The sequence below is a fragment of the Adelges cooleyi genome, unplaced genomic scaffold, assembly GCF_023614345.1.
Source record: "Adelges cooleyi isolate 19-005CV unplaced genomic scaffold, UGA_ACOO_1.1 ACOO_flye_CR_arks_rails_tigmint_CR_PRNA_23, whole genome shotgun sequence".
NCBI lineage: Eukaryota > Metazoa > Arthropoda > Insecta > Hemiptera > Adelgidae > Adelges > Adelges cooleyi.
Genome location: NW_026095893.1, coordinates 13,173,557 through 13,199,340, shown reverse-complemented (window position 1 = coordinate 13,199,340; position 25,784 = coordinate 13,173,557). Strand labels below are relative to the sequence as shown.

The 25,784-nt window shown below is 36.4% G+C and overlaps 1 protein-coding gene across 6 annotated transcripts in view; it reads left to right on the top strand.

Annotated features, from left to right (window-relative positions):
• Nucleotides 1-25,784, top strand: part of LOC126835250 (pleckstrin homology domain-containing family G member 4B-like) — a 145,793-nt gene extending 120,009 nt beyond the window's left edge. For 2 of the 6 annotated variants that reach the window (XM_050567708.1, XM_050567711.1), the window contains exons 13-22: nucleotides 19,664-19,840; nucleotides 21,589-21,765; nucleotides 21,850-22,166; nucleotides 22,367-22,516; nucleotides 22,592-22,841; nucleotides 22,928-23,017; nucleotides 23,085-23,441; nucleotides 23,533-23,746; nucleotides 23,835-23,951; nucleotides 24,041-25,783. In XM_050567708.1, coding sequence (XP_050423665.1) covers nucleotides 19,664-19,840; nucleotides 21,589-21,765; nucleotides 21,850-22,166; nucleotides 22,367-22,516; nucleotides 22,592-22,841; nucleotides 22,928-23,017; nucleotides 23,085-23,441; nucleotides 23,533-23,746; nucleotides 23,835-23,951; nucleotides 24,041-24,378 — 2,187 coding nt within the window. In that variant the 3' untranslated portion in view covers nucleotides 24,379-25,783. Of the gene's footprint in view, nucleotides 1-19,663; nucleotides 19,841-21,588; nucleotides 21,766-21,849; nucleotides 22,167-22,366; nucleotides 22,517-22,591; nucleotides 22,842-22,927; nucleotides 23,018-23,084; nucleotides 23,442-23,532; nucleotides 23,747-23,834; nucleotides 23,952-24,040 lie in introns of all 6 variants that reach the window. The other 4 variants (XM_050567707.1, XM_050567709.1, XM_050567712.1 and 1 more) reach the window with 4 other exon arrangements.

Sequence of the window (25,784 nt, the reverse complement as noted above, 5' to 3'; positions counted from 1 at the left end):
AGCCCTTCGATCATTGTGTCGCGTGTGTGCTAATACACGAGGACACATGCCTTTTTTTTTTTTTTTTTTTAAATTACTAACATATGCGCTTTTACACGGGGCGTTTGCACCATGTGGCACGGTACATTTGTAACAGAAAACCATACTGTCATCGTACAATTGGCATTGGGTTAACATGTTTAGAAAATAATATAACATATATGTGTATAAAGTTATCGCTAAAATTTACTCATTTAAATATTTAGTGCGGGTTTGTAAAGACGAAGATGTTATTTTTAGCAAAAAAAAAAGTAATATCCATTAGTGATTAGCCTATGGCGCCGCTATATTGATGACTGATGTGTATTGTGTACCTTCTTTTCGGCTCCTTCAAATGTTTTCAGAAGAAAAAAATTATACATAACCCTCTGGTGATGTGTCTGATAATAAGAAAACGCGTGTATTAGGTTCCTTTCAGCCCGACCGAACAACAACAGCTGCGATGGTCATTACTTGTACCACGCATACAATTACTATTATCAAATTATACAGGTGAATATAATTTTTATATAATTACGTTGACGTCGTCCCTTTACTGTTTACAGACATAGTCGTTTTGGCAGATGTTCGTGATCAATTTTAAAACATAATAAAATACCGTTTAGTACAACCGACAGTTTTCGGTCATTTAAATGCTGTACTTTTCTAACGGTATCAATAGTTGGTCCTTTTCAAATGTCAAGATTCTAAGTTATTTTCAGATCATAAAATTTGACCGAGCTCAATCGAAATTCACGTATCTCGATTCTTGAGTCTGGATTAGTTTTAAAATGATAGTTTCTTTAATACCGAAAACAATAAAAGTTAATTATTAGTTAGTTTAGTTGTTTTTGTAAATACTTAACGTGTCACGTGACGCATTCGGTCGAACTTGTATGCAGAAATCTGATACTTGTCTTTATCGTTTGTTATGTAGTTTTTTTTTTTGCCGTCCGGGTGACCGGATTCAGAGAGGTTGTTGTAACCTTTCAACCTATGTTATAGTTGCGTCACTGACCACATAAAACTAAAAATATGAATTGTGCTCTAAAACAGAAAACCACCTATTATTCGTTAATGGAAAATTTGTCATTTGTTTATTTTTATTTACCTGCATGTAAAAATGTCGAGGTTTTAACGGTATTCTAAAACGAATTATTATTGTGTTTGTACTTGAGGTTATGCCAAATCAATAGCGATGAAACGTTCAACGTAGGTAGACTTCACCTGTAACTGAAAACGAAACTGTATTTAAAGAGTTTAAAGATTCGTAACGCTGTTAATTGCAACCTTGGTGTATTTCTTGTTTAACAATACCCGTCAATCTCTATAAGGTCCGTCCTATTTTTTGTACTGTCACAGCTCGTTATATTAGTTGAAAATATGGCATGTTGACATGACGGTTTACCTAGCACTATTTTGTATATTTACCATTTCGACTTTGAATCGACTAAGTAATATACATTTCTAATGTCTATTCACGCACAACTCGTTTATAATAGTGAATAATCTCCTCAATACTTCTACAATCGTCCAGAACTTGATCTAGTCAAGGTTTTTAGTTTCTCATTTGGGAAGTTCTGGTTATATAATTATTTTTCATACTAATCTAAGTAGAAATACAATTATTAGTACAAATACTAATTATGTTTTATCGCTTAGTGTTCAATAGAATTTTTAAGTATTGTCGTAAATTGATCTTGTATACATTATATTTTTGGCATTATTATCATTTTGCACGACATATGCACATAATCAGTAATTATACTATTATTATTAAAGTTTCCGTCCAGGATGTGTCACAAAAACCGTCGCGACGATAATGTAAATTAGTGAAAGTGTTTATCATAGCGTCCGCGTAAAGACATCATGTATAACAAAACAATGGTGTTAAAAAATTATCTAGGGCTGTGTGCCACCGCGTGCCTGCGCGTCGGTATTCATCCGGGTGTGACCATCATTCTTATGCAACTCGTTGCTCTATACTCTTCAGTATTACAGTTTATACAGTCCGTTTGCATGACGTGCACCGAGCATTTTAAATTTCCAGGTTAACACATTGTTTTGTGTCGACTAAACGAGCCCCCGAGGCGCCAATTACATATGGAACGGCCCGTCGATTAATTAGTAACGTTGTGTTTCGGTTTTTACCAGCAATCGTAAATTACCGTTGGTCTGCTAAAGGCGAATGAAACAATTACGGACCTAACCTAACCGTTTGAGCATTTCAATTAAAACCGTTTGACGCCACGTGTAAAACTCACCGTATCTATAATCTATTGTTCATATAGATTAACGTCGGATTGTACATTTTGAATAGACTATGTGCATCAGTAAATTCGGATGCTTTGAATGCTCAATAAACGTTAATATGCGTTTATATTATCAACTACTATCAACGGATGGCTTTTACTTAACCCGATGATACACGTGACATTTTATCGAATTTGTATATCTACTACCAAGTTCATTTAAACAAATTAGAAAAATTCAATGGTGTTTTTCGGTTGCTTCCAGGGATTTTTCCAATTACTTAATTGGACAACATTTAAAAAACGATACCTTTTTTTATTTTAAAAAGATAATTTTGGTTCGACGTACAGTTCTCGCTTGATACTGTCACTATATACCTAACAGTTATTTTCTCAGCTTTGCCTATCGTCGTCAGCAATTATGTATAAAAAGTATATCTTAACTCTTAAGGTAATGTCGTTGTTTGGGAAAACGTTCAGTGTATAGATTATCAAATACTAATTCGTGCTGTTCGCCACGACGATAGCCTTGTATAGTCTAGTCTGTGTGTTGCGATACGACATTCTTTCTTTATCGTTAAAGTTATTTTTTTTTAAATATTTTGTTACCTTTAAGGTTTATGAAAGTTTTACTGTTATTATTGATTGGAATTTCTCAGCTCCATAACACAACACTGCATAATACTTGGGGGATATGTTATTTTATTAGAAAAGAATAGACCTTTTTCAGGCATTAAACCCAAGCATTTACACGATTATTCAGTAGTACATACAAACTACGAACCCACGTTGTTAACGTCACGTCACGTCACGTCACGTATAATTAAAAAATAAAAAGAGAGACAATATGAAACGGCCAATTAATTTTGACGAACCGGCCGTGTTATTATTCTTATTGTTTTGTTTCTCGTGTCGACGCCCTGCGCTCGGTTCGACTTCGCTCTCGGTGATCTTTCACGTCGTGTACTTGGGGATCGACCTAAGCACTCACTTCACTGCCCTCCATAAATCGTCTCCAGACACACGTGCTCCGCCATACGTCTCCAACATTACTCCGTGTACAGTTATAAATCAAACGGTGACCTAGCCAAGACGCCTATTATATATATAAGTATATAATATATACTATACAGTTAAACATCTCTGGTTATATTGAAAGTTTAGTGTCGTCGCCGAATTTTATATTTAAAAAATACTTATTCCAAACAAAATTCGATCCCAAAAGAAAATGCCTACTCGATATTGACCCGTATGGCCAGTATTAGCCAGGAGCTAGCTAACATTTTAGGTCGTGTGGATTTTACATGTGACATTTATGTGCTGAATGTATGTAAATCTTTAAAATTCTCGTGAGTCGTACAATTAAATTAGCTTGAAACGTCGGAGAAATTCTAAAATCGTATCTAGTGGTATAAGCACTAAACTGGCAGAAATTCGGTGGAAGGCGGGATAGAGGCGTTTATTTATGGAACCGTTATTTTTTTTTTCTAGTTAATTACATCAATACATCATGGCAGTAGACATAATAGCTTGGTTGGATTGTGCTAACCGGTTAATAAATAACAGAAAAGAGATGAAAAGATGCAAAATCAATGTATTTAAAATCATATTCATTACTATTGAACCTTACTTCGTGTACTGGTTTGGATTGTCCTGATTTGATTTCTTGTTTAAATGCTTTGTAGTTTAGTTTATATAGTTATATTGTTAACTAATATCTACCGTGGTAACATTGAATCAAACTAAAGTTCGCGAAAATAATTATTCAATTTTTTCTAATAAAAGAAATAAATTTCTTATTTTACTTTAAGTATTGCATTTTGATTATAATTAAAATAAAAAACTACTATAGTGCAATACTTTAGCTAAATAAGTATTATTCAAAAACCTATTGCTTTGAGTTACGACTATCGCCCGTGTCGGTGTAAAGTTGATTAATAAATTAACATTATTTTTCATATTTTATCTAATAATTAAATATGCCATCAGTTATTTGCATGGATGTTTATTATTACAATCTCATTTTTTCGTTTTATACTTGTATTATCGTTATTGCACAATCAAGTACCTAATAATTACAACGTTTGGCAATTCTCAAAACGAAGTAATCCTATTTAATTTGATAAAAATACATAACGGACAAGGTGTTATGATTCAGCCGCGTGTATTTCATTTATTTTTACACAGCAATTGTACCGATTTTGCAATACCCGCCGACCGTGTTCATCAGCTTTTGCTATGTTTTAATTATTAAGTAAGTGGGGACGTATCGAGGCAGCTAGATATTAAACGCTTTTTATAGCAAAACTAGTAAACTGTTTTTATTTTTACTTGTCTGTTTTTCTACGAAGCTTGACGTTAATTTGTCTGTAATTAAATAAAGTTGAATTTAAAATCACGTCCATATTAGTAAGATTATACGTTTTCGCAGTATTAACACATAATACATTGATAGTTATTTAACGACCGGTTTTGATAAAATGCCATTAATCTCACGATGTCTTTCTCTTTTCTTTACGAGTACAACTAATTATGAAATCATTATGCGTATCCAGTAGTTTTCCTATTATTTGTATTGTCATTGTAAATGATATCACCAAAATCATATTTGTCTTAAGATAAAATACATTAGGTATCTTACTATCTACCTTTGACTTTGTTTTAATCAAGATACAATAAAAACCCTTTATGTTTTAAAAATATGAATAGAAATTTAAGTTTTTACAATAAATGTGATTATATATATAATGTATCATTTTGCCTAAATGGTGATTGAAACACATTTTTAGTGTAAAAAGTCCAATGTTCTGCGGTAGCATCGAATGTGATCGCATTACTACTCAATCAAGATGTTTCATTTAAATATAAGAGTTAGTACGACAGAGTCTGACTATTTAGTAGAGCTATAGATCCCTATTAAATACAATGAACTCGCCTTTGCTATATTAGGTGAACTGAGGTACGATATAATTTTATTCATAAATTTATAAACAAGCTGGTTGTCATTTTCTACCTGCGTTCGCAGTAAACATCGTGACTAAGAAAAAATATTTCAAAAATAACAGATGGCAGACACCCAAAAACATGTTATCTGGAACTCGACTTTACCGTCTTCAGAAATACAATATTTAATGATTTATATGTTTGCAAAATCCACTGTAGGCGTTGATGTGTGCTTGTCATAGTGATTCTTCGGCGTTATGCTTGGTCTATGTTAAAACTTCTGCCTGTTTACGATATTATTGTAAAAATGCCAATCATGCGACGCCGCCATTCAGTAAAACCTTACGGGACCTTGTCGGGTCGCCGTAGCACTTCCGGGATCCGAGTATTGTCTGTACCGCCATCGACCTCGGGTGTCTTTGATTTTCCGAGACCGCCTAAATCCGCGTAATCGTCAACAGTCATGCACCGTCGCCGTCTGGCCGTTGTTTCTTTTACTTTACGGTCTATGTCATTTATACTACTACGCGGGTGTTGCCGATGTCGTTGGCGTGTCGTCGCGTGGGTGGCGGTACCTTAAAACAGCTCGAGGGGGTCGAGAGTCCAAATCCGCGATTCGCTGTCGCCCTACGGGTTCTACTACACTGTATAAATAACAATATTATTATTTTACCGGCGGCCGCGGTAGCGGAGGTGTGTCCCCGCGGTCGGACGAAACAAACCGGGCACGACCTTGCGCGGCGGCCGAGAAGAATGCCGTCGTCGGCAGCGTGCGCTGAGGTGGGGCGAACGGCGGCCGCGGCTAAGTTGCCGGCGTCGCTCGGCCGCGATCAGTTTGACCGCCGCGTTCTCCGTGTCCGCAGCCGGCAAAGGTTTTTTTTCTATTTATTACCGTTTCGTTATCGTCGCGCGTCCCGTCATGCTGTCGCGCGATTCGTTCCGCTCGGACCGCGGCCGCGAGGCCGACGGGCCCTCCGACCCCGGGGGCCACTGCTGTACCCTGTTATCGATCCGCGTATACGACAGACCCGAACTGAACGTACCCAACGCGTATCCGGGGCGCCCGCCGGGCCGGCACGTCGGTCCCAAGCGTCCTTCGGTCCACGTGCACAGGAGAGCCTGCGCCCGAAGAGGAGCTATGCGTAGAGCGTACTCGACGCCCCCCAAAGTATGCACCTTAACCATTACTCAATGATAACAGTAGGAAGGATTATACAAAACACCGTTACTGTGTCCACGGTCTCATAGCTTAAGTAAAATGTTGGCAAAAACCTATAGAAGAGGATTATCTATCCTATCCCTGTACCTCTGGAACACCTATTAAATAATCGTGGCTCAACTACTGGCGCGCAACAATAATTTATATACCGTCAAGAAATAACCAGTACCTAATCATATTCTGTTATAGTATTCGAAAAAGTTCACTGTTGTTGTACATTACTTTTGTGCGAACTTCCATTGTTATTGATCATAGCAAATTCTTAAAGTATACAAATTGTTTATATATGAATGAAACTATAAAATCTGACGGACAATTTATGTATATAGAACCACGTCATTGACCATTAAATATTTCGCCTTCAGTGGGTCGTTAACTGTTGGACCATGCCCCGGTGGGACGTTGATCGATATATTTCTTCGGATACCGGAGGACGTGGGATTTTGGTGTGCGTGTGTGTGGGTGGATGTATCTTATTTGTAGTTTTGCACAACGTAGATACGCGATATTAGCGTGCAATTTAAAAAAAAAATAATAAATTATTATTATAAGCTCTACCCACAATATTCATTGCCATTAAGTGTTTTTTTTCGTAAAAAAAAAAAAAATGATTACCAACGGATTGAAAAACAACACGAAATTAAAACGTAATCCCGTTTTAATAACATCATATCGTTTCATTAATAACAAGATACTGATTTCTTGGCAGTGGGTCGTTGTTGGTAAAAGTTAATAACAATTTAATTAACGGTCTAAACCTCATAGACTAGGCGTGATAATTTCTTTTCCATTGTTTGACAGACTGTTTTCTCCGACTCTTTTTAAACGTCGCCAAGCAACGCCTGTATGTAACTTATTTTTCTCGATGATCTGCACCGTCATAACCGCAGCGTGTGGTCCCGAAAAGCTTTTGTTTTTTTGTTTGTTTTTGTTATTTCTTGTTCAATTAAATCGTCGTTAACGCTTCGGCCAGCTTTGCAAACGGCCAGAAGACAAAAGGTAAACGATGCAGTGGACGAACGCAAAGCCCATTCGGGCAAAACAGAGTCGGCATATACAGAAGATACTACTCTCGGCCTCATAATTCTAGATTATTTTCCATATAAGAAAAACGGTCGACGGCCTTCGTCGTATAGCAGTAGCGGATAGTAGCAGTATCGGAACGCGGGCTGTAAACCGAACGTTCTCAATGAATCCGTGCCATATGGTTCTCGCGGTCATCGGATTGCAAATAAAAAACGCGCTTTCACACGTTTAACCAGTATGGACATTATGCGTGTTTCATAAATACCGCCAAATGTAGTCCGTATAAGTGGTCTACGCCCTTGCGGGTTACCAAACGTCCTTGCGGCGACGTTGTTAGGTGCCACGAACTCGCACAGTCGTCGACCGATGCCGTTTGACCGCGTTTTGCCTCCTAAATCTATCAAGTAAATCGTAAATCGCCGACAGTCGTCGGAGAATTGTTTTTAATTTTGATGTCGCAATAGCCCCGCAGGGTTGTGCACGAATAACATACATGCATGTATGTATGTTTTCCGTTCCTTTATTCTAAATAACCTCTGCGCACTGCTCAGTCCAAGCTCTCGGTAACGACCGTTTAACTGCCTTATTAGATTACATATTCGCTACCTACAATAAGGTGTACCGACTCTGAACAAAACGCAGTTCGTTAATATTACCTTTGCAAATACCAAATTAAAGCCGATTGGCCTTATCTATATTATAGTCCAACACGGTATTCTGTGGAGTCCGCCCAAGCAACTGCCAGTACCGGACACAACACGTTACATACTTAGAGGCGTTAAGAATCTAAAATTTCATCACGTTACTTGTAGATTAAAAACGGTATATATTATGTAAATACCTCTTTCTAGGGGTGGTAAAATATTTGGGAAGTAAATTTCCCACTTGATCTGTCATTGAAAACTGCTGGCCCAATCGCACCAACCGTAAAATATACGTTATCATAATTATTTTTCTTTTCGTTCACGGTATAAAACCATAATGACCGTGGCTATAGTGTTATAGAACCCTTCCACTAGTGCATGCGTATACACCTTCCACGACAAAAATAATACTCATACATTATTATAGTGTCCACGCACACAATAATGTCGATTCGACGTCTCGCTCACCCGTACGTATATAATATGTGTAAAATATAATATCAGTGTAACATGTACACCTATATACATAGTCTTATATTATTGTATTGTATACGTCTCGATGCGTAGAAAACATCATACATTTTCAAAAACGTATTATGTATACGAGTAATTTTCAATGCCAGCAGAACGTGCATCGCGAATCCGCGTGTTCAAACGCATGGGAAACAACACTCGTTACATACGTAGCATTGGGAGGGAAATCTGTATTACCTATTCTTGGTCATTACCAGTAACGGTAACAATTAGCCATTAGGTATTTTCTTTACGCATACATACTGATTTGTTTCCTGTAAAATTGTGTATGTCGATAATTTGTAATCGTTAATTAATTGTACTTTTAATTTTTACCACATATATTTCCATTCGCTAATTTCCAGCAGACAACTCGCCAAGTCTTTAGTGCCTGAGCCCATAATTAAAAAATAAAATCTATTGGCTCGGACTGGGCGCACCGATGATCTTCAACGGACAGAAGGATCGGGTTAATATAAAACATAAACGGTCAGCGGTATTGTGTTACCGGCAGCTCCGTCGTACGTTATACATAAACAAGCGTGTCAACAAATCCATCCGCAATTCCAAATGAATTCTATCGGTATGTGTACGGTGTAATTCTCGTATCGACTCGCTACGTCTATAATCGTATTCTGCGACTTTTATATCCTTTGCGGACCGACTGGCTTTTATCCGCGAAGCAGGTCTGGCCAACGAATATTATTGCTCGAGTTAAACAACAACAACGCTCGAGAACTATAATATTCTTTTTGTCGACATTACAGTTTTCGTTGTTGCACCTTGCTTGTTGTTAGTGTTACGAGAAAATATTTTAAATATTATCCCCCCGGCAGGTTTTTGGTTTACCGCGGTTAACCGATTAGCGGTGTGTTTTTCTTCGCCTAGTATACAAACAATGCTGCACGCACACACGCCCAACTGTGTTTCTCTCGGTCCGGTAATTTTTGGGGAATGCTCTTGCCCCCATACTCAATCCTGTCTCGACCTTCCTATGCGTTTTACTCAAACCCTAGTCACACGGTTAATAAAAGGAGTAAGGAAAAAAACCTTCGGTTGGTTACAATGAGTAATGACACAGTGTTGGGACTTTAATTTCGGGTCAACGCGTGGCGGAAGAACTGGAGGAGGCGTTTTGCCAATCGTAGGACGACCGACAACTCCAACAAGACGAAAACACAACGTACATGTTCTGCTATGTACATTATATATATATATATATATATATATATATATATATATATCAATATCAATATCCATAAGTTCGGATACACAATGCACGCGTTAGTTGCAGTCCACGCACGCCTACAGGTGTATTATATACAATATGTATGTATATACCTATTATGTTTATGTGTGGCGAGAACAACCGATGTCAGTGACCCCCTCTTGACTATATTTGCGGATTGGTACAACTAAAAAGAATATGTGCGACTGCCGATCGAAAAATCCTTCGTTCGCGAGAGAAACGCTGTTTAAAAATTTATAGGAATTTTGTCATCGGTGCGAGCAATTAAGAAAAATAATTGTACACACTTTGCAAGGTGGGCGACAAAAAGGCGCCTCGCCATGCCGCGTTAACCGCTTGTTTTACTGGTATTTAGGCCGCTTTCGGGCGCCCTGCCGTTATCACGCTAGTGTCTGTAATTAATTTTGTTTATTCTGTGTAAAAGAAAAAACCTATAGTTGCGAAAAATCATACTATTACCATTGGAACGTTTTATGTACATGCTTGTGGAATAATAACGAAAATCCGAAATTCGACCTCGGCCAAACGTCGGACCGTTTTATTTTTTTATTATTATTGCGACGACTCGCATAACGGTCTCGGCGCGTATAAAAAAAAAAGAAAAGAAATTAATATACATATAATATAATATTATCTATATGCATGCCAGACCGCGATGACAATATTTTATAACAACGTCGAAAGCGGCGATTGGCGACAATAAAATTATTATTGACACTGATCGGTCGGTAATAATAATCTAGACGGACATTACAATTTACAGGCCGATGGTACATTTGGAGAATCCTTGTAAAGGTTTTTTTTTTAGTAATCCTTATAGAGCACCGGTCGCGGTTATAACATACACAACAGTGGACAGGTATGTGTGTTCTATTGCTATTATACCAAAAGCAAATCGTTTGTAGGCCAGGCGTTTTTCAAATTTTCTACACGTCCGGATTATGGAGGACTAAAGCGTATATGGTAAAGTGTGTGTAAGAACATCACTGTGGTTTGTTCCGTTTAGAGAGTTTGAATTTACATTGTTATACACTACAACTACTACTAGGTACATCTGCCAGGTATTGTGCAACGGTCACCGTGTGTTTACAATCGGTCTGATTAACGCAACCGACAGTTTTCACATTCCATACGTTATCACGGGCGGAAATAATGTTATAAGTCTAGGAAATACACTAGAATTAAGCACGTCGCCGGTTATCCAATTATAATTAACATTAATCGCCGTTATATATATATATATATATATATATATATATAAATACATTATACATTATACATATATTAATGGGTGTTACAAAATAATACGATTGACCATTATGACGATGCCGCGCCGTTAGCCGGTCTGCACATTTATTGGCAACGGCGCAGCGCGGCGTGAAATCGTTGACATAGCGCGAATCATTTTTTTTTTTCAACGTTTTTATCCGATCAATTTTCACACGGTCGCAAGAGGAACGCGTACGATGACAGACAACGAAGCGTCTTCCTCCCCTCCTCAAATATTTGAGTATAGGCCTGTGTGACCGTCACAGGGAACACGTCAAAACGCAGAGTTCGGCTAAATGTGTTTTTTTTGGCCAAATGCTTGTGTGGTGTGATACAATTCTGTGTATGGCCGCTAGTACAGAAAAAAAAATACCTCGGCAGTGTTGCAACGGAGCTAAAAAGAAAATATTGGCTAGCTGACACTATAGCTATAGTGTCAGCAAGTGTGTATAGAACTTTGACTGCGAAATTTCATATTACAATCTTCGTCGACGAATTACCGCTATTTATTTTGAACGACAATTTATTTGTTAACACCAAGTGTCAGAGCGTTTGTAATTAATAATGGCTGTGTGTATGTAATTTGCGCTTAAAGAAAACAAATGTAATGTTTGTTGTTTTTTAAGCGTTATTGTTTGTCAGAAACTCATTAGTGTTATAAAATACATAAATACAGATCGATCAATGATAATCCACTGTTACCGTTCAAATATGTCCGTGTATATACCGATCGTCTGTGACCATAATTTTCCCAAATCGCTGCCATTGCCAACGATTTAATTGGTTTCCACGGGTGTTTTAAGTTTTTCTGCGTACGGACCATGCAGAGGGGGTGGGGGGAGAGGGGTAAACCCAAACGCTGACCGAACGCTATCACAGTTGTCGGAAAATGGCCGCCGACCGTATTGTAAATTTGTTGATGCACAAATACAATTTTCTCGCCAGCAACGCAGACCAGACGTCAGCCATTTCTCGGTTTTCAATTCCTTCGCAGACGGTTGGAATGCCAGAGCAGTAGCATGTTGTTCGCCGAACCGCCGTATCTCCCATGGTGTGTAGTGTGTGCGCGGCTTTTTGTCACCGGAATAATGTTTTTTTAATAGTCGTGTGTGTCTAAATCGTACCGTCCGAATTACCACCGGGAGCCATTCAAAGTTTTGTATTGCCCGTATGTCGTCACACCGGTAAGAGACCCAACAGCGCTAGAATGTCGGCTGACAGCACGCAACACATAGGGTGTGTGTGTGTGTAAAGTTCCACGTTCGGCAATGAGAGCGTTATCAATATATGCAAAGCCCCCTGGACTTAAGCGTGACCAGCGGTAACGTCGGACCGGTCACCCGTTTTAAACCGTTCGTACATTGTATGTGTATTACTGACCCTAATAGTAATAACGTCGTTGGAAAGCACCGTCAGTCTGCTGTGTGTCAACATGACTTGTGTGTGTACTCGTGAATGTTTAAAAGGAATAATAATAATATATTAATATTGAGCATATTAATATATTCTATTTTAATCGGGACACTGCAAAGTAAACCGATACGGTTGACCGTTGTTGTAATTGGGCGTACTCGGGAGGGCTATGCACGCATATTGGATATTAATTATTCGCACCGGCTTGATGTCACTTTGCAAGTATATCTCATTGGAAACATCAAAACGTTACGCCGACGCATTATTCTTGTTGTAGCACTGTATACGTTGGGTTTGTTATTGTATTAAATAATTTACATTATGAATTCTCAGCCGTGACGCCTTTTGCTGCCGGGTGCGGTTTCAAACGTGTCAGTGCGTTTGTGTAAGACATTAACTTGAACTTCAGTCTTAACGAAACACAATAACTGTTTTGATTTTAATTCGCGTCGACGTAGGTATCTAAAAGCAATTTTCAATTAATATTCTTTGGACCTACTCCAGCGTGTATCTGCCAGACAGACCAGCGGATGTATTTCATTATCGACGAATCTTTAATTTTAAATGTAATAATAATTTAAAACTACCGGATGTCAAAGACGAAGCGAGAAGTCGAATATACAATATTGAAATCTCAATCTAAATATTCGATACTCCAACCCGGAACCATTTTAACTGTTGTATTGTAATGTCGTTTACGGTAGTCGGTACTGTACTTTGATTCGGTTTATGTACTAAATTTGTGCGATGTGTAAATAGAGGATAAAAATATCTAGCTAAATTCCAAAGATTTACATAATTTTTACGCCTGTCTGGTAAGCAATCGCATACGACCGAGTATCAAACGACACTCGGTCCTGATGTATACGGAAATCGAGCGTAAAATATATAAGATGTGCGCTTATGAAATGTACCCGATAACAGTGGGGAAAATGGTTACATCTGCAAACATTTCATTCACTATCGGACAGCCAAATAATAAAATATTTGGCTGTTGCACATGTAAACCCCATAAAAGTATTAATTGGGTTTATTTATTTATCTATATCTATCATTTATGAACGTGGAAGAAATTACTTTAAATTTGAGGCAGAAATCAAACGTGGGATATGTTAACGCTTGGGTACTAAGAAGGAAATTTGATGTCCGACCCATAGAAAGGTTTAAGCTATCTTACATTTCAAACTCGTATGACATTTTTTTATAATTTAGTTTTTTAGTAGTTATATTTGATTGCTTTTCACGGGTAAATTTACCATACAACACTCATCAGAAGAGTAAACCTTCTATCAGTATTACATTTATAATTTAAAATTTCAAAATATGTGCCTAAATATATCATATATTTATTTTACGATTTACAAATCGTCAATTCCACGGGTTAGTTAAAATTTGTTTTTTTATCTTCAACTATCTAGGGATGTAACTTGATTTACAATGTAATCATTATAATTGTTGAGCTGCAATGCGAAAACGTAACCCCTCCCGATATCATTGTCATAGTTTTGTTTTATCATGTAAACTAATTTTATAGATGTTTCACGTCAAAAATAATAAGTTGTACATTTATAATTTATATTATTGTATTTTGGGTGCCCAAAAACGTTGTTTCTGAAGATTTAATTACAGATTTTTTTATTGATACAGACTAAAATAACTGATACAGGTTCGTTTACCACTTATTATTGATACTAGGAGGTGGCCATTCACCATAATATTTTACCTACGAAATGGGTCTGTAGCGGTACCAAATTTTCGATACGATATTGACCGGCAACCGCCAGGGCAATCGATCAGAGTTGTCGGTTTTAACAATCGGTATTGTGTTTAAACGTGACCGGTCGCTTGTCTAAACTATTAACAACAATTTTCAAACATAATAATAACTATAATAAACAGCCGTTGTCATGCGGGCGTCTGCTGAATCGCATACACACGATGTAAACACAAAATCCAAATAGTTTTTTTCCTTTATTTTTTTTACCAACTTAAGAACTTTTTATTGCGCCGAGAGACAAGCACATACTTATGAACAAAGACGCCGTCGCCGCCGGTTGCTGCAGACGATGCCCGTGCGAGCAACACCGCAAGATTTACATACAACCGAAAAGACCGGAAACGTTTCGACCGACTGTGAACTATTGTCCGCAAAACGGCCCAGTGGAAAAACATACGGTTTATAGGCACGTCCCCAAACTAAAAATTCGGCTCTGCGCTTCTCAAATATAAAACAAATTAATGAAATCCATGCTGGTCACGATCGATTAGTATACTGGCATAGGCATACCTAGAGGATGGTACACACAATACATACTGATTGTGCGGTGACGATTTTAAACCGGACCTGATGTGTATGCGGTCACATAAACTAGACAAACTGGTCGGTGAGGTTATCGGTCACAGATTCCACTATCAAATCGTTCATCACCAACATTTTTATAAAATAACTAACGTATTTTAAATCGTTTTGGTGCGTTAATCTGTAGTCTCGTTAAATGTAGTCGTTTTAAATGGCCAACTATACACCCGACGCGTTGCTATTTCGTAAAAACCATACATTTTTTAGGTGCCCTAAAATTTACAAAATCGTTCAGTAAGTGTGAATTAGTTGAAAATTTACTGGGATATTTTCAGAACTTAACATTAATATGTAAACAACATTATGTTCTTTCCAATATGTTTTCAATTTTGATGGTCTGACTTTATCGTAAACTTCGGTTGTTAGAAAACCATTAAGGCCACGAATATAGATTTCAAACCTAGAATTGAAATAAAATATCAAGTTTCCCGCGTTAAAACCGGTTAAATGCGTTAGCTTCGAACAGAAACATCTAACATTTGGTTCTAACTAATAGTAATTATTGCACAGCTGAGAGGAAAAGAGATAAAATTCGAAAAATTAACAGAAATATTCATTTTTAACTGAAATATTTTGAGCGTATATAAAGGATAATATTCCATTAAAACTTAATTTATAAATTATAGCAGGAATTGTTTAATTCCTATATGAATTATATAGAAAACAAACAGTTTTCTATAATTTTCCGAAAATTGGGCGTCGAGGAATATTACCCTTCAGTTACTCAGCTGTTCAATTATTAATTTTATTTTAGTTCCCCATTTTTTATGCTATCATTATATTTAAAACGCCAGAATACATTTCTCAGAACTCATTCATTAACACTTTTCTACACTAAACATGGGTTTAGCATTCTAATGGTAGAATGCATTGTCTCCTCTCTGACGTGACTAAAATGTTTGTTTAAAACAGTAGTTATTCATTTCAATTTTTTTTAATCTAAATTTTGTCGTTTTGACCTAATTTAGATTTTTTATAAACGCGCAAAACTTATAAAAACTAACAAAATTCATTTTTTCTGCATAGAAAACTGTCATAGAACAATAATTTAAAATATATTCCAATCTTTGTTGATTATTTTGAACTTAATTTTAAAATACACCCAAATTAAATTTAGCTGTATTTTTTTTGTTATTTATACATTATAGCTAATTTCCGATAATAAACGACCATCTCGTTTTCGTCAAAATAACGCGTTATTTTCAAAACTACGTAGTTATGCAGTTTTTAATTACATTGAGAATAATATATTCGTTATTTCTAATGAGCTAATAGTTTTCTATTCTCTGTAATGTTTTGACTGTGCCGTATTGAACTTCGAATGCATTATATAATTGGTAATTTGTGATCTAGAATAACGATGGTGAATATATTATATGTGCTTATGTGGTAATTTATGTGCTGCCTAGTAATTCAACCGAACAGAACATATTATAATGATAACTTTAAGACTAATTATTAGGGCAATTCACACATCCCAGTCGATCTACGGTTTAATTGCTCTGACCGGTTGGATGAGATCTTTGCCTTCGTATAATATACTAATTTTCCTCTTATAATAACAGAAATATTAATACTTTAAAAAATTAAATACTAGTCACGGTGACGACAGGTTGGGTTGATTACACACTTATCGTAATGATATTTTATATCATTACGATTATGTCGTAAACACAATAATTATATTTTGTTTAAAATGACTTGTTAGTTAAACGAAAGTTGTGAAAATCCAACAGGCAGTCGTATAAACCTGTGGATTTGCCGGTTAACAAAAAGGTGCGGCCGGCCACCACTGCCTTGACGTCGGCCGGTGATTTCGATGACCAGACCGTGCACAGGACCAGTTTTCAAAAGTGGCCTGACACAGAGCGGCCGCGTCCACAGATACCGGTCGACCACGATCTGAGCGGCGTCGGACCCATGCAGGGTATTACGTCACAGCGGCACGATTACGTGGTCAAGACGGCACAGCCGCCGCTAAAACGATTGACAAAAACGATTGACGAGCCGCGATGTCCCATGGACGCCGTGACGACGACAAGCATGTCGTACAAGCCGCAGCCGGGCGGCCAGCGTCCCGTCACGTTCGTCCGGCCTTCAGCGTGCTACGTGCCGCCCACCGATCGGATGGACGCCGAAACGGTGACCCGGGCTAGTTACAAGCCGTGGCCCGAAGCCCTGCGCGTTATTCCCGCGCTTACCGAAAAGCCGTCGTACTGCCGGGCCGACGGGCCCGTCGAAGATTGCACCGTGTACAACCGGAGCTACAGACCGCCTGGCACGTTCCGCGACCCTCTGCCTTCGGAAACGGTGGACCCCAATCAGTACCAACACAATTACTGCAGGCAACACGGAACCAAACAACAACCGTTTTATCCAAGAGCTCATGATTACAACATATGAAGCGTTGTGTTATTTTGTTATTACACGTGTAATTTTTTTTTTTTAAAGTGGTTTCAGCCAAAATCCATATTCCAGTTATAGCACAACTATATTTTTATTGTATTTTTTTTTTAAAAATGCTAGGTGGTCAAAATGTATTTTTCTTTCCAAAGTACGTTTCGGAAATGCAAACGTACGCCTAATAACTAACCAAATATCGTTCTAAAGGTTTTAGACTTATTTTAAACAGTGCGTTTTTTGACGTGTTAACACCGTTCTAACGGTCGTTCGACTGATGTTTCCATCTTGTTTTGTGGTTTGTGCTCGACATTCTCGGCTCAACAGTGCTGTAATAATATCCCGTAATTATATTGTACAACCTGTTTACTATGACAGATTGTAATAATCGGCAATTTTCTCAGGTCGTCAAGGCGAGAGTCCGGGAGAACTAAAGTGAAAATAATGCTCGCGGTTGTAACATAACTTGGGTAAACATTGTGTACAGTAAAATAATTTAAGCGATATTCGTTTTGTAAATAATAGACAAATCTTTTATAATGTTCTCTCGGCTGGTGATTACACGTAAAGTGTTTCTTTTCCTGTGTTTAGATTAGATTACAAAATATTGTAAATTAATTGATAAGTATTCTTCTTTTTGTTCTTTCGAATTAACTCACGTAACTGTCTTTCTAATTTTGTATTGTTGTTATTATTATTCATCTCTTTACATGCGGACTTCGCGTGTAGCTGAACATAATATATACATTGTTGGGATGTTCTTGAATGTTTATAAATACGGCACGAGAGGTCCGTGATGAGCGATTTGAGTTGGATATAGAACGCACACCGGTTGCTGCTTAAAGCAATCTGAACGATTTTTATTGTCAAAAATCTACACAAAAAAAAGCTCTATGTCGACTTTATACGCGGCACAAATAGGTCGGCACTAACGAGTTAACAGATTCTAAAAACGACAGTTTCATGACGGATTGCGTTCTCTTGAAGTTTGTGGATTAAAAAAACATAATAATTTTATAATTGCCTCGAGAACGAGGTACCACGAAGTCGTCACTCTGGCGCAACCGCTAGGCGCTAGCCACTGGACGGCATTGATGGTCCGACTATTTCCTTTTTGGAATTATCAAATACCATTGACGGTGTTGCGTGTATTTATCGGAGGCCTCCGGTAATCGCCAACGATGTAGAAATAATGTTAATTGTAGTAGTACTTGGTGTGAATTTCAATCCTCGTATTATGCCCAACACGAAAACAGCCTATAGTTTACTAAAATTAATTAAGTTAGAATAAATAGCAACAAGTAGCGTAAAATTGTCTGAAAACCACGATTGCGAACTTGGTGTGTTCAACTTACTTTTGCGTTCAACATCTGTTATAGCCGTTTTTCTCAATATTATCTAAATTCTTCTTCACTTTGTTGCACACAACCGCATGTTTACAAACATTGCTGAAATTTATTGAAATAGACATACCTATCTAACGCTTAGGTCTATCGAATTTCGTAAACGGTTTCGGGGCAATAGGTAATTGCCCGCTGGTATTACTTTGCGCATGTATTATTGTAAATATCCATATTGATAATTTTTGTCGCAGAACCAGGCTTACAATACAACTGTCACTACACAAGTCTCGAGTGTGTTAATTGTCAATAATAAAAGTTATCATTTTCATTTAATTTTTAAAAATTACTTATAAGCATATATAATCTTATGTATAAATATATACATATACATAAAACAAATTATAGTCTGTGTGTTTTTTTGTTGCTGCGCCGCGCATTTGCCGATTACAAAGTGTTTACTCGAATTAAAATGTATTCTAATGTACTTCTAATATCGTTCATAAAAGTACTGTACTATTCTATTTTTTTAAGTTTATATTTTATTACAATACTTAATTGGTTCTACACAACACCTATTTATCATTTTCAAACTTATGGTCGGAATCCAAGAATTTTACATTTTTATTTAAAAACATTTTTGCAGTTCAAATAAATAATATTATTTGTAGTTTGTTCAATAACTTAATTCAAAATTGTTGTATGTTCATTGTTGTAATAGACAAATTACTTTTCGATCTGTCTCGCAAACATGACCTTGAAATAAATATATTATACTTCACTTAATGTTTAAATATTGTGTACTTGTGATAAAACGTTGGTTTCATGAAATGAAATAGTAAATACACTTAATGTTGTTCAAAAATTAATCTCTTATAAACATTACATTTTTTTTAAATATTTACTTTTGATGTTTTCAAGCAAACTTTTTTTCAAAATATTTATTATCTATACAATGTCAAATTTATAATTATTGAGAAAAATTGTTTCTTATAACCAGATGTCTATTTGTTTACAGCAAAATCTCGACAAAGCCGGAGATCTTCTGGAAGAGGCCGGCCAATGCAGTGGAGGCGCCAGTCTAAAAGATTTGGCTAAATCACTAAAACAGCATTTGAGAGGTTTCAGCGACCGATTAGAAGAAACACGCGAAAGACTCGAAGATACGTCACGTTGTTTTTACTTGCTTGATAAGGTACAGATATTCGTGTTATTATTACATGCATATTTTGGTTTATATATTTAGTGAATATCTGGCTTATAATTTATGAATGCTAATGGTTACTCATAAGAGCCTCATACCAGATATATTTTATTGTTAAGTAGATATGCACAGAGTGATATTGCATGTCCTAGTATGATAAATGAAGGTTTTTTAAAATCGCGTTGTGATTAATTACATTTTTAAGATAGCTACAATATAATATTATTTAAAGACCATAAATCCAGCTAATTATATTGGATATTTGTGTTTAATAATATTCCAGATACGGCTTTTCAACGTACAAAACGGAGGCGAGATACTTTTAAAAATATCGAATTATTTTTTTCCATTTAAGAGTTGTTACTTTTGCTAAGTAGTATATCAAAACTTTATTACCACTGCATTTGACATTGAGACTGTTTATACACACAAAAATCATAATAAATAAAACACTGTTCTTCTTCTTTCACTGGCTCTAAGAGGTTTTGCCGCCATAACTACACTTTGCCTAATCATGAACTATCTCTCTTCAGTTTTCGACTCTCCAAACTATAAATCTTCTACCATGTCCATCCTGGGACTGTCTCAAAGTCATCTACCTTGGGGTTTCTTATATACTGCTGCCCTTACTATTTTATTTTCTCCTCTACTCGTTATGTGACTTAACCATTGTACCCTTTGTCCCTTAATGAAGCTTGTGACTGGCGTTAACTATACCATATCGTGCAGCTCTCTGTTGAAATTCATTCACCAGTCCCAGTCACTCCATCGATAGTAGTTCAAAGATTTTCCTCCATACCTTATTTTCAAAAGTTTTCAAACTTTTCTCTGCCTGTTTAGTCAAAGTCGAGGCCTCATAGCCATAAGTAAGAGCTGGTTAAGATTAGCTACTATAAGTATAGTAGCTATGTACAGCATAATAAACAAATCAACAGTAAATATTTTTTAAGTCAGATCCTAACCCGTTGACAATAGTTTGATCAAAATGCAAATTACTAGCTAGAGTTTGATTACTATTTAAAAGTTTTTAAAAATACCAGATAAATATAAGGTTTTAAAAAGGGAATTATTTGTTTTATCATAAATTATAATAGTTTTTCACCGTTTTGTATTTAGTATAGTTTTAGTAGGTATAATCATATTTAAATTAAGTCTAATGTTTATGTAACAATTTTTAGATTTCTCTTTCGTTGTTTAGGAAAAGTATGTCTTATTTTTTAACTATTCAAAGTAAGTTGTGGGGCAGCTAATATAAATAAACAACAATATAATTATAGCAAAACCAGTTCAATTTGATATTGTTAAACCAGAGAAAATCCTATACAAAGTTATTAGGTAGTTATTTCTAATGAATATTTATGAAAGTAACATTTTTCTAGCCAACCTATTGGTGCAGTGAATTTAAAGTATAAGACATTTTTCGATAGCTACTCGGTCCTCGGCTTGTCGTATGTATAACATAGCCCCCTCCACTTTATATCCTAAATAATCATCTTAAAAAAACAAAAGATCTTTCAATTTAAAAAGGCCGGAAAAGTTAAAATATTATAAAAAAAATATGAACTTTACATGTAATACCAGTCTGTGTGTAAGTTTAATTTCATAATATGTGGATACATATTTATGTAGGTATGATTAAGCCGAAAAAATAAAGAACTAAGTAAAAATGAACGCGTATCAAATTAAAACAAAATTGTTTGTTTACACTTCTTTATTACTATTAATTATTTTTTTTATAGGCGTACGATTGGGCTTTGGAATGTATGAAATACATATCTGAAAAGCACGACACACGTAACGTCAAAGAACTTCGAAGGTATTTAATGGCACATCCGTCTCCGACCGCTCAACATTTTTCGGAGATGATGGTGTTAGCCAACAAGCTCAACAACGATAAACTGATCAAACAGTGCAAGGTATTGTAACAATACTGAAACAAACGAATATTCCTTTTTTTTTAAATCCATTTTAAACCTAATCGGCGTTTTAATTGACAACAGGTGGCTATGGTAAGATGCGAAGAGACTAACGACCAACTCAAGCACCTGTTAGGTCCGGAAACGTTTCCCACCAGCACTCCACTGCCGTCCCGAAGGACTTCTGCCCCCGAACCACGTATACCGTCCAACGGTAACACGACCCCGGTGGACAGCCATCAGTGCGGTTGGACGGGAGTTGCCGAAGAGAACTGTTTTTGTGAGACCGACCGTTTGGCGCTCAGCCACATCCCGTCCGCGAATTGGACTTACAATGACGAAGAAGATGAGGAGAAACTGAGCTGTTCCCATACGACCGAAGGAAGCGATGAAAATAAAAGGTATATATAATTTCACTTGAGGTTTTTTAGATGACCAAACTAGTTTCGCCGATAAATTATTCATCGTCACCAATGACCACGGGCACACATAAAAATTAAGATTATGGTCTAGAAAATATAAAAACGAAACGCGTTCGTCGCTTTTCATTATTATTGTTTCGTGTCATCTCAAATGTCTAACACGAATTGTGTTATTACAGCAATGAAGAAATCGACGAAGCCAATTGTCCGGATCCCGGATGCAACACAAACCAGAGTTTACCTCCCCTATCCGTTAACAGTCATCTGCACCACATGTCCAACTTACAGTTAAACATGGATTGCGGTACGCAGACTTTAAAATTACAAAAGTAAGTTGGAAAAATAATACAAGGAATATCGTTGGTGTTTTATATTGTTAATTTAACAACTGAATGCTCTTACAGGACCGTGAAGTTGATCATGAGGGAGATGATACAGACGGAACGCGATTACGTCAAATCCCTTGAGTACGTCATAGAGAACTACATACCGATGCTGCTGAAAGAAAACATCCCACAAGCGCTACGCGGTCAACGCAACGTGATTTTCGGTAACATCGAGAAGATCTATGAATTTCACAGTCAGCATTTCCTAAAGGAGTTGGAGAGACACGAGAACTGCCCGCTGCAAGTGGGAGAATCTTTTCTAAAACACGTGAGTAACCTTACCGGATAGCACTATTTTAAAATTGAAAAAAAAAACCATTAGAATTCGGTGACAAATATTTGCTATTTTTACAGGAAAAAAAATTCTACTTGTACGCGTTGTACAACAAAAATAAACCCAATTCCGATTCACTGATGTCCGAATACGGTTCTGCATTCTTTAAAGTAAGTTCAAATGGTGGTCTTTTGTCTTTAACACTAGCGTCTTACTTAAGCGATCGTGTTTAATCAGGCAAAACAAAACGAACTTCGCGATCGGATGGACTTGGCCAGCTACCTACTAAAACCCGTGCAGAGGATGGGCAAGTACGCGTTGCTTTTGCAACAGCTGATGAAAATGGCCAAAGGCGAAACGGAGTACCTACGGCAAGCCGAGAGTATGGTCAGGTTCCAGTTGCGGCACGGTAACGATCTACTGGCCATGGACTCGCTACGAGAATGCGACGTCAACTTGAAGGAACAGGGGCGGCTTTTGAGACAGAACGAGTTCCTAGTGTGGCAGGGCAAAGGGAAAAAGTGCCTGAGACAGGTGTTCCTGTTTGAAGAACTCATACTGTTCAGTAAAGCCAGGAGATTCCCCGACCAAACGGTTAGTGTTTTTTGAACGTCTGTACAACAATTATTATCGCATAAATAATATAAATATATCTAATAGCTATGTGTTATTTTAAAAAATTTAGAATCTGGACTTGTACGTGTATAAGAACAGTATAAAAACAAGCGATATCGGGTTTACCGCAAAAGTCGGCGACAGCAACACCAAGTTCGAAATATGGTTCCGCAAACGCAAACCGGGTGACACCTATACGTTAGTGTCTATGTCCGAAGACATTAAGCAAGCCTGGACCGACGAGTTGTCCAACCTATTGTGGAAACAAGCGCTCAGAAATAGAGGTAAGAAAAGTGTCAAATTTCATAGTGAATAAACCAAATTGTATGTCCTGTAATCATTGTTAAAGTCGGTTGTATTTGTTGTTTATAGAGGTAAGGCTGGCGGAGATGTCTTCGATGGGTATTGGCAACAAACCGTGTTTAGACATCCGACCAAGTGCGGATCAGATCAATGACCGATCCATTACCTTTGCGCAGCTCAGTAAAAGTACGCATAATACATTATTGTTTTACTTGAATTTCAATTATTGCTAAATTTTTAAACTGAAAGTTGTTAATAAGTGATATTTTTTTCAGCTGCCCCAAGATTCCGTAACTCCATAGTGGCTTTACCTTCGGACATAGAACCCAACACCAAGCGGCCACACTCAATAATTTCAATGAGTGGCAGCAGCTCGAGTAGCAACAGCAGTGGCGGCAGCAGCAGTGCGAGCTGTCGTAGCAGCGAAGGCGCTCGACAAACTAGCCAGTGTTCCAGCCAGTCGACCGAAAGCGGCATCGTGGCCGATTGGTATAGCCGCAACAGCCATTCGGGTAGCGTTGCTTCCGATACACTACCGCCCAACAAGGGACAACAGGTTACGACTACTACTTCAGATACTACCACAGCGCAAAGGCTGTCGGTAAAACTGTAAATAACAGTCCGGCTTACAAATCAACCACAAATAGGTTCATTTTATTATTATTCCCAAAGGAAATCAATAGTTACCGGATTCATCCACACATATAATTTCTTGTAGACGCTCTATGGGAAACTTCATTGTTATTATTATATTATTATTATTTTTTTTTTTTTTACAAAACACAATTGAAATCTATAATTACTATAGCTTAGTTTATAACGGTTAGATAAGTATACCTTTTTTTTGAGGTTAATTTAAGATATTTATTGTTATTAATATTAGTGGTACAAGATAGAACCGTGTTTTCCGGTAATGAAGTTTGTTCCAAAACTGATTATTATTGTATTAAAAGAAAATTTAGACCACGCCTAATACTTCTATATAAAAGATCTCTTTCGACTTTTCTTGCTTAATCTATCCTAAAAATAGACGTAACGTTCTCTCACTTAACATTTTCAATATTGTATTTTTGTTTTAACTATCAACATTTTAACGTATTTTTCATTTAAACTAAATTTCTGACCATTTTTAAAAACAAATGTCATTTGCATATTATAATTTAATCATGTATCTAGCTGCAGAGAATCTATAAATTATGTTTACTGTATGTGTTTTATAAATGAATCCAGTACCACTATCGCTGACAAAACTTTGAATTTGTATTATAATTACCTAAGTGCTAAACAGTAACAAATGGTTTAAAACCATAAGCTTAAACATAACTTAAATGAGGGAGTTTATTAATCCAGCTCAACAAATTCATCATTTTGCCATCATCACCTCGACATTCGTTTTTAAAACACTTATTGTTCAAATTTTGTTTTGGCTTACAACATTGGTAAGATAATTTATAATACAATTATTTATAATCATTGTTTATATTTATTGATTTTTAAAAATGTAAAACTATTTATTAGCATATAACGAAAACAATATTTTAAAATTCATCTTTGTAAAATATTACAACATAATTTAATTTTTACAACAATTTTCGCACGTTTATTACCTAGTAGATATGTGGAGGATGCATGTACTTTTGAGTTTATTTAAGTTTACTTTTTGAGTATACTAGAAAAAACATTTTTGAATATAATTATATTTAGGTAATTTTATTATTGCATTTTCCTTTCTTTTTTAAATATTTGTTTATTGAAAAGTAGTAGAGTAAGGTCAATTGAGTTTACTCGATTTAATATTTATATTGTATCAAAGTAATTAGGTGTATCAAAGAACTGATTTTACAGGGTGTCATGCTTTTTTTATATTAGCCAATTTAAATATTATCTGATCAGAAAAAATATGAATTAATAAATAATATAATGTGATGTTAAAAGTGCCTTATACACTTAAAAACAATATATAAAGACTTGAGATATTAATAACAGTTACTATTGGTAAGAGTTTTCTTTTATAAAAAA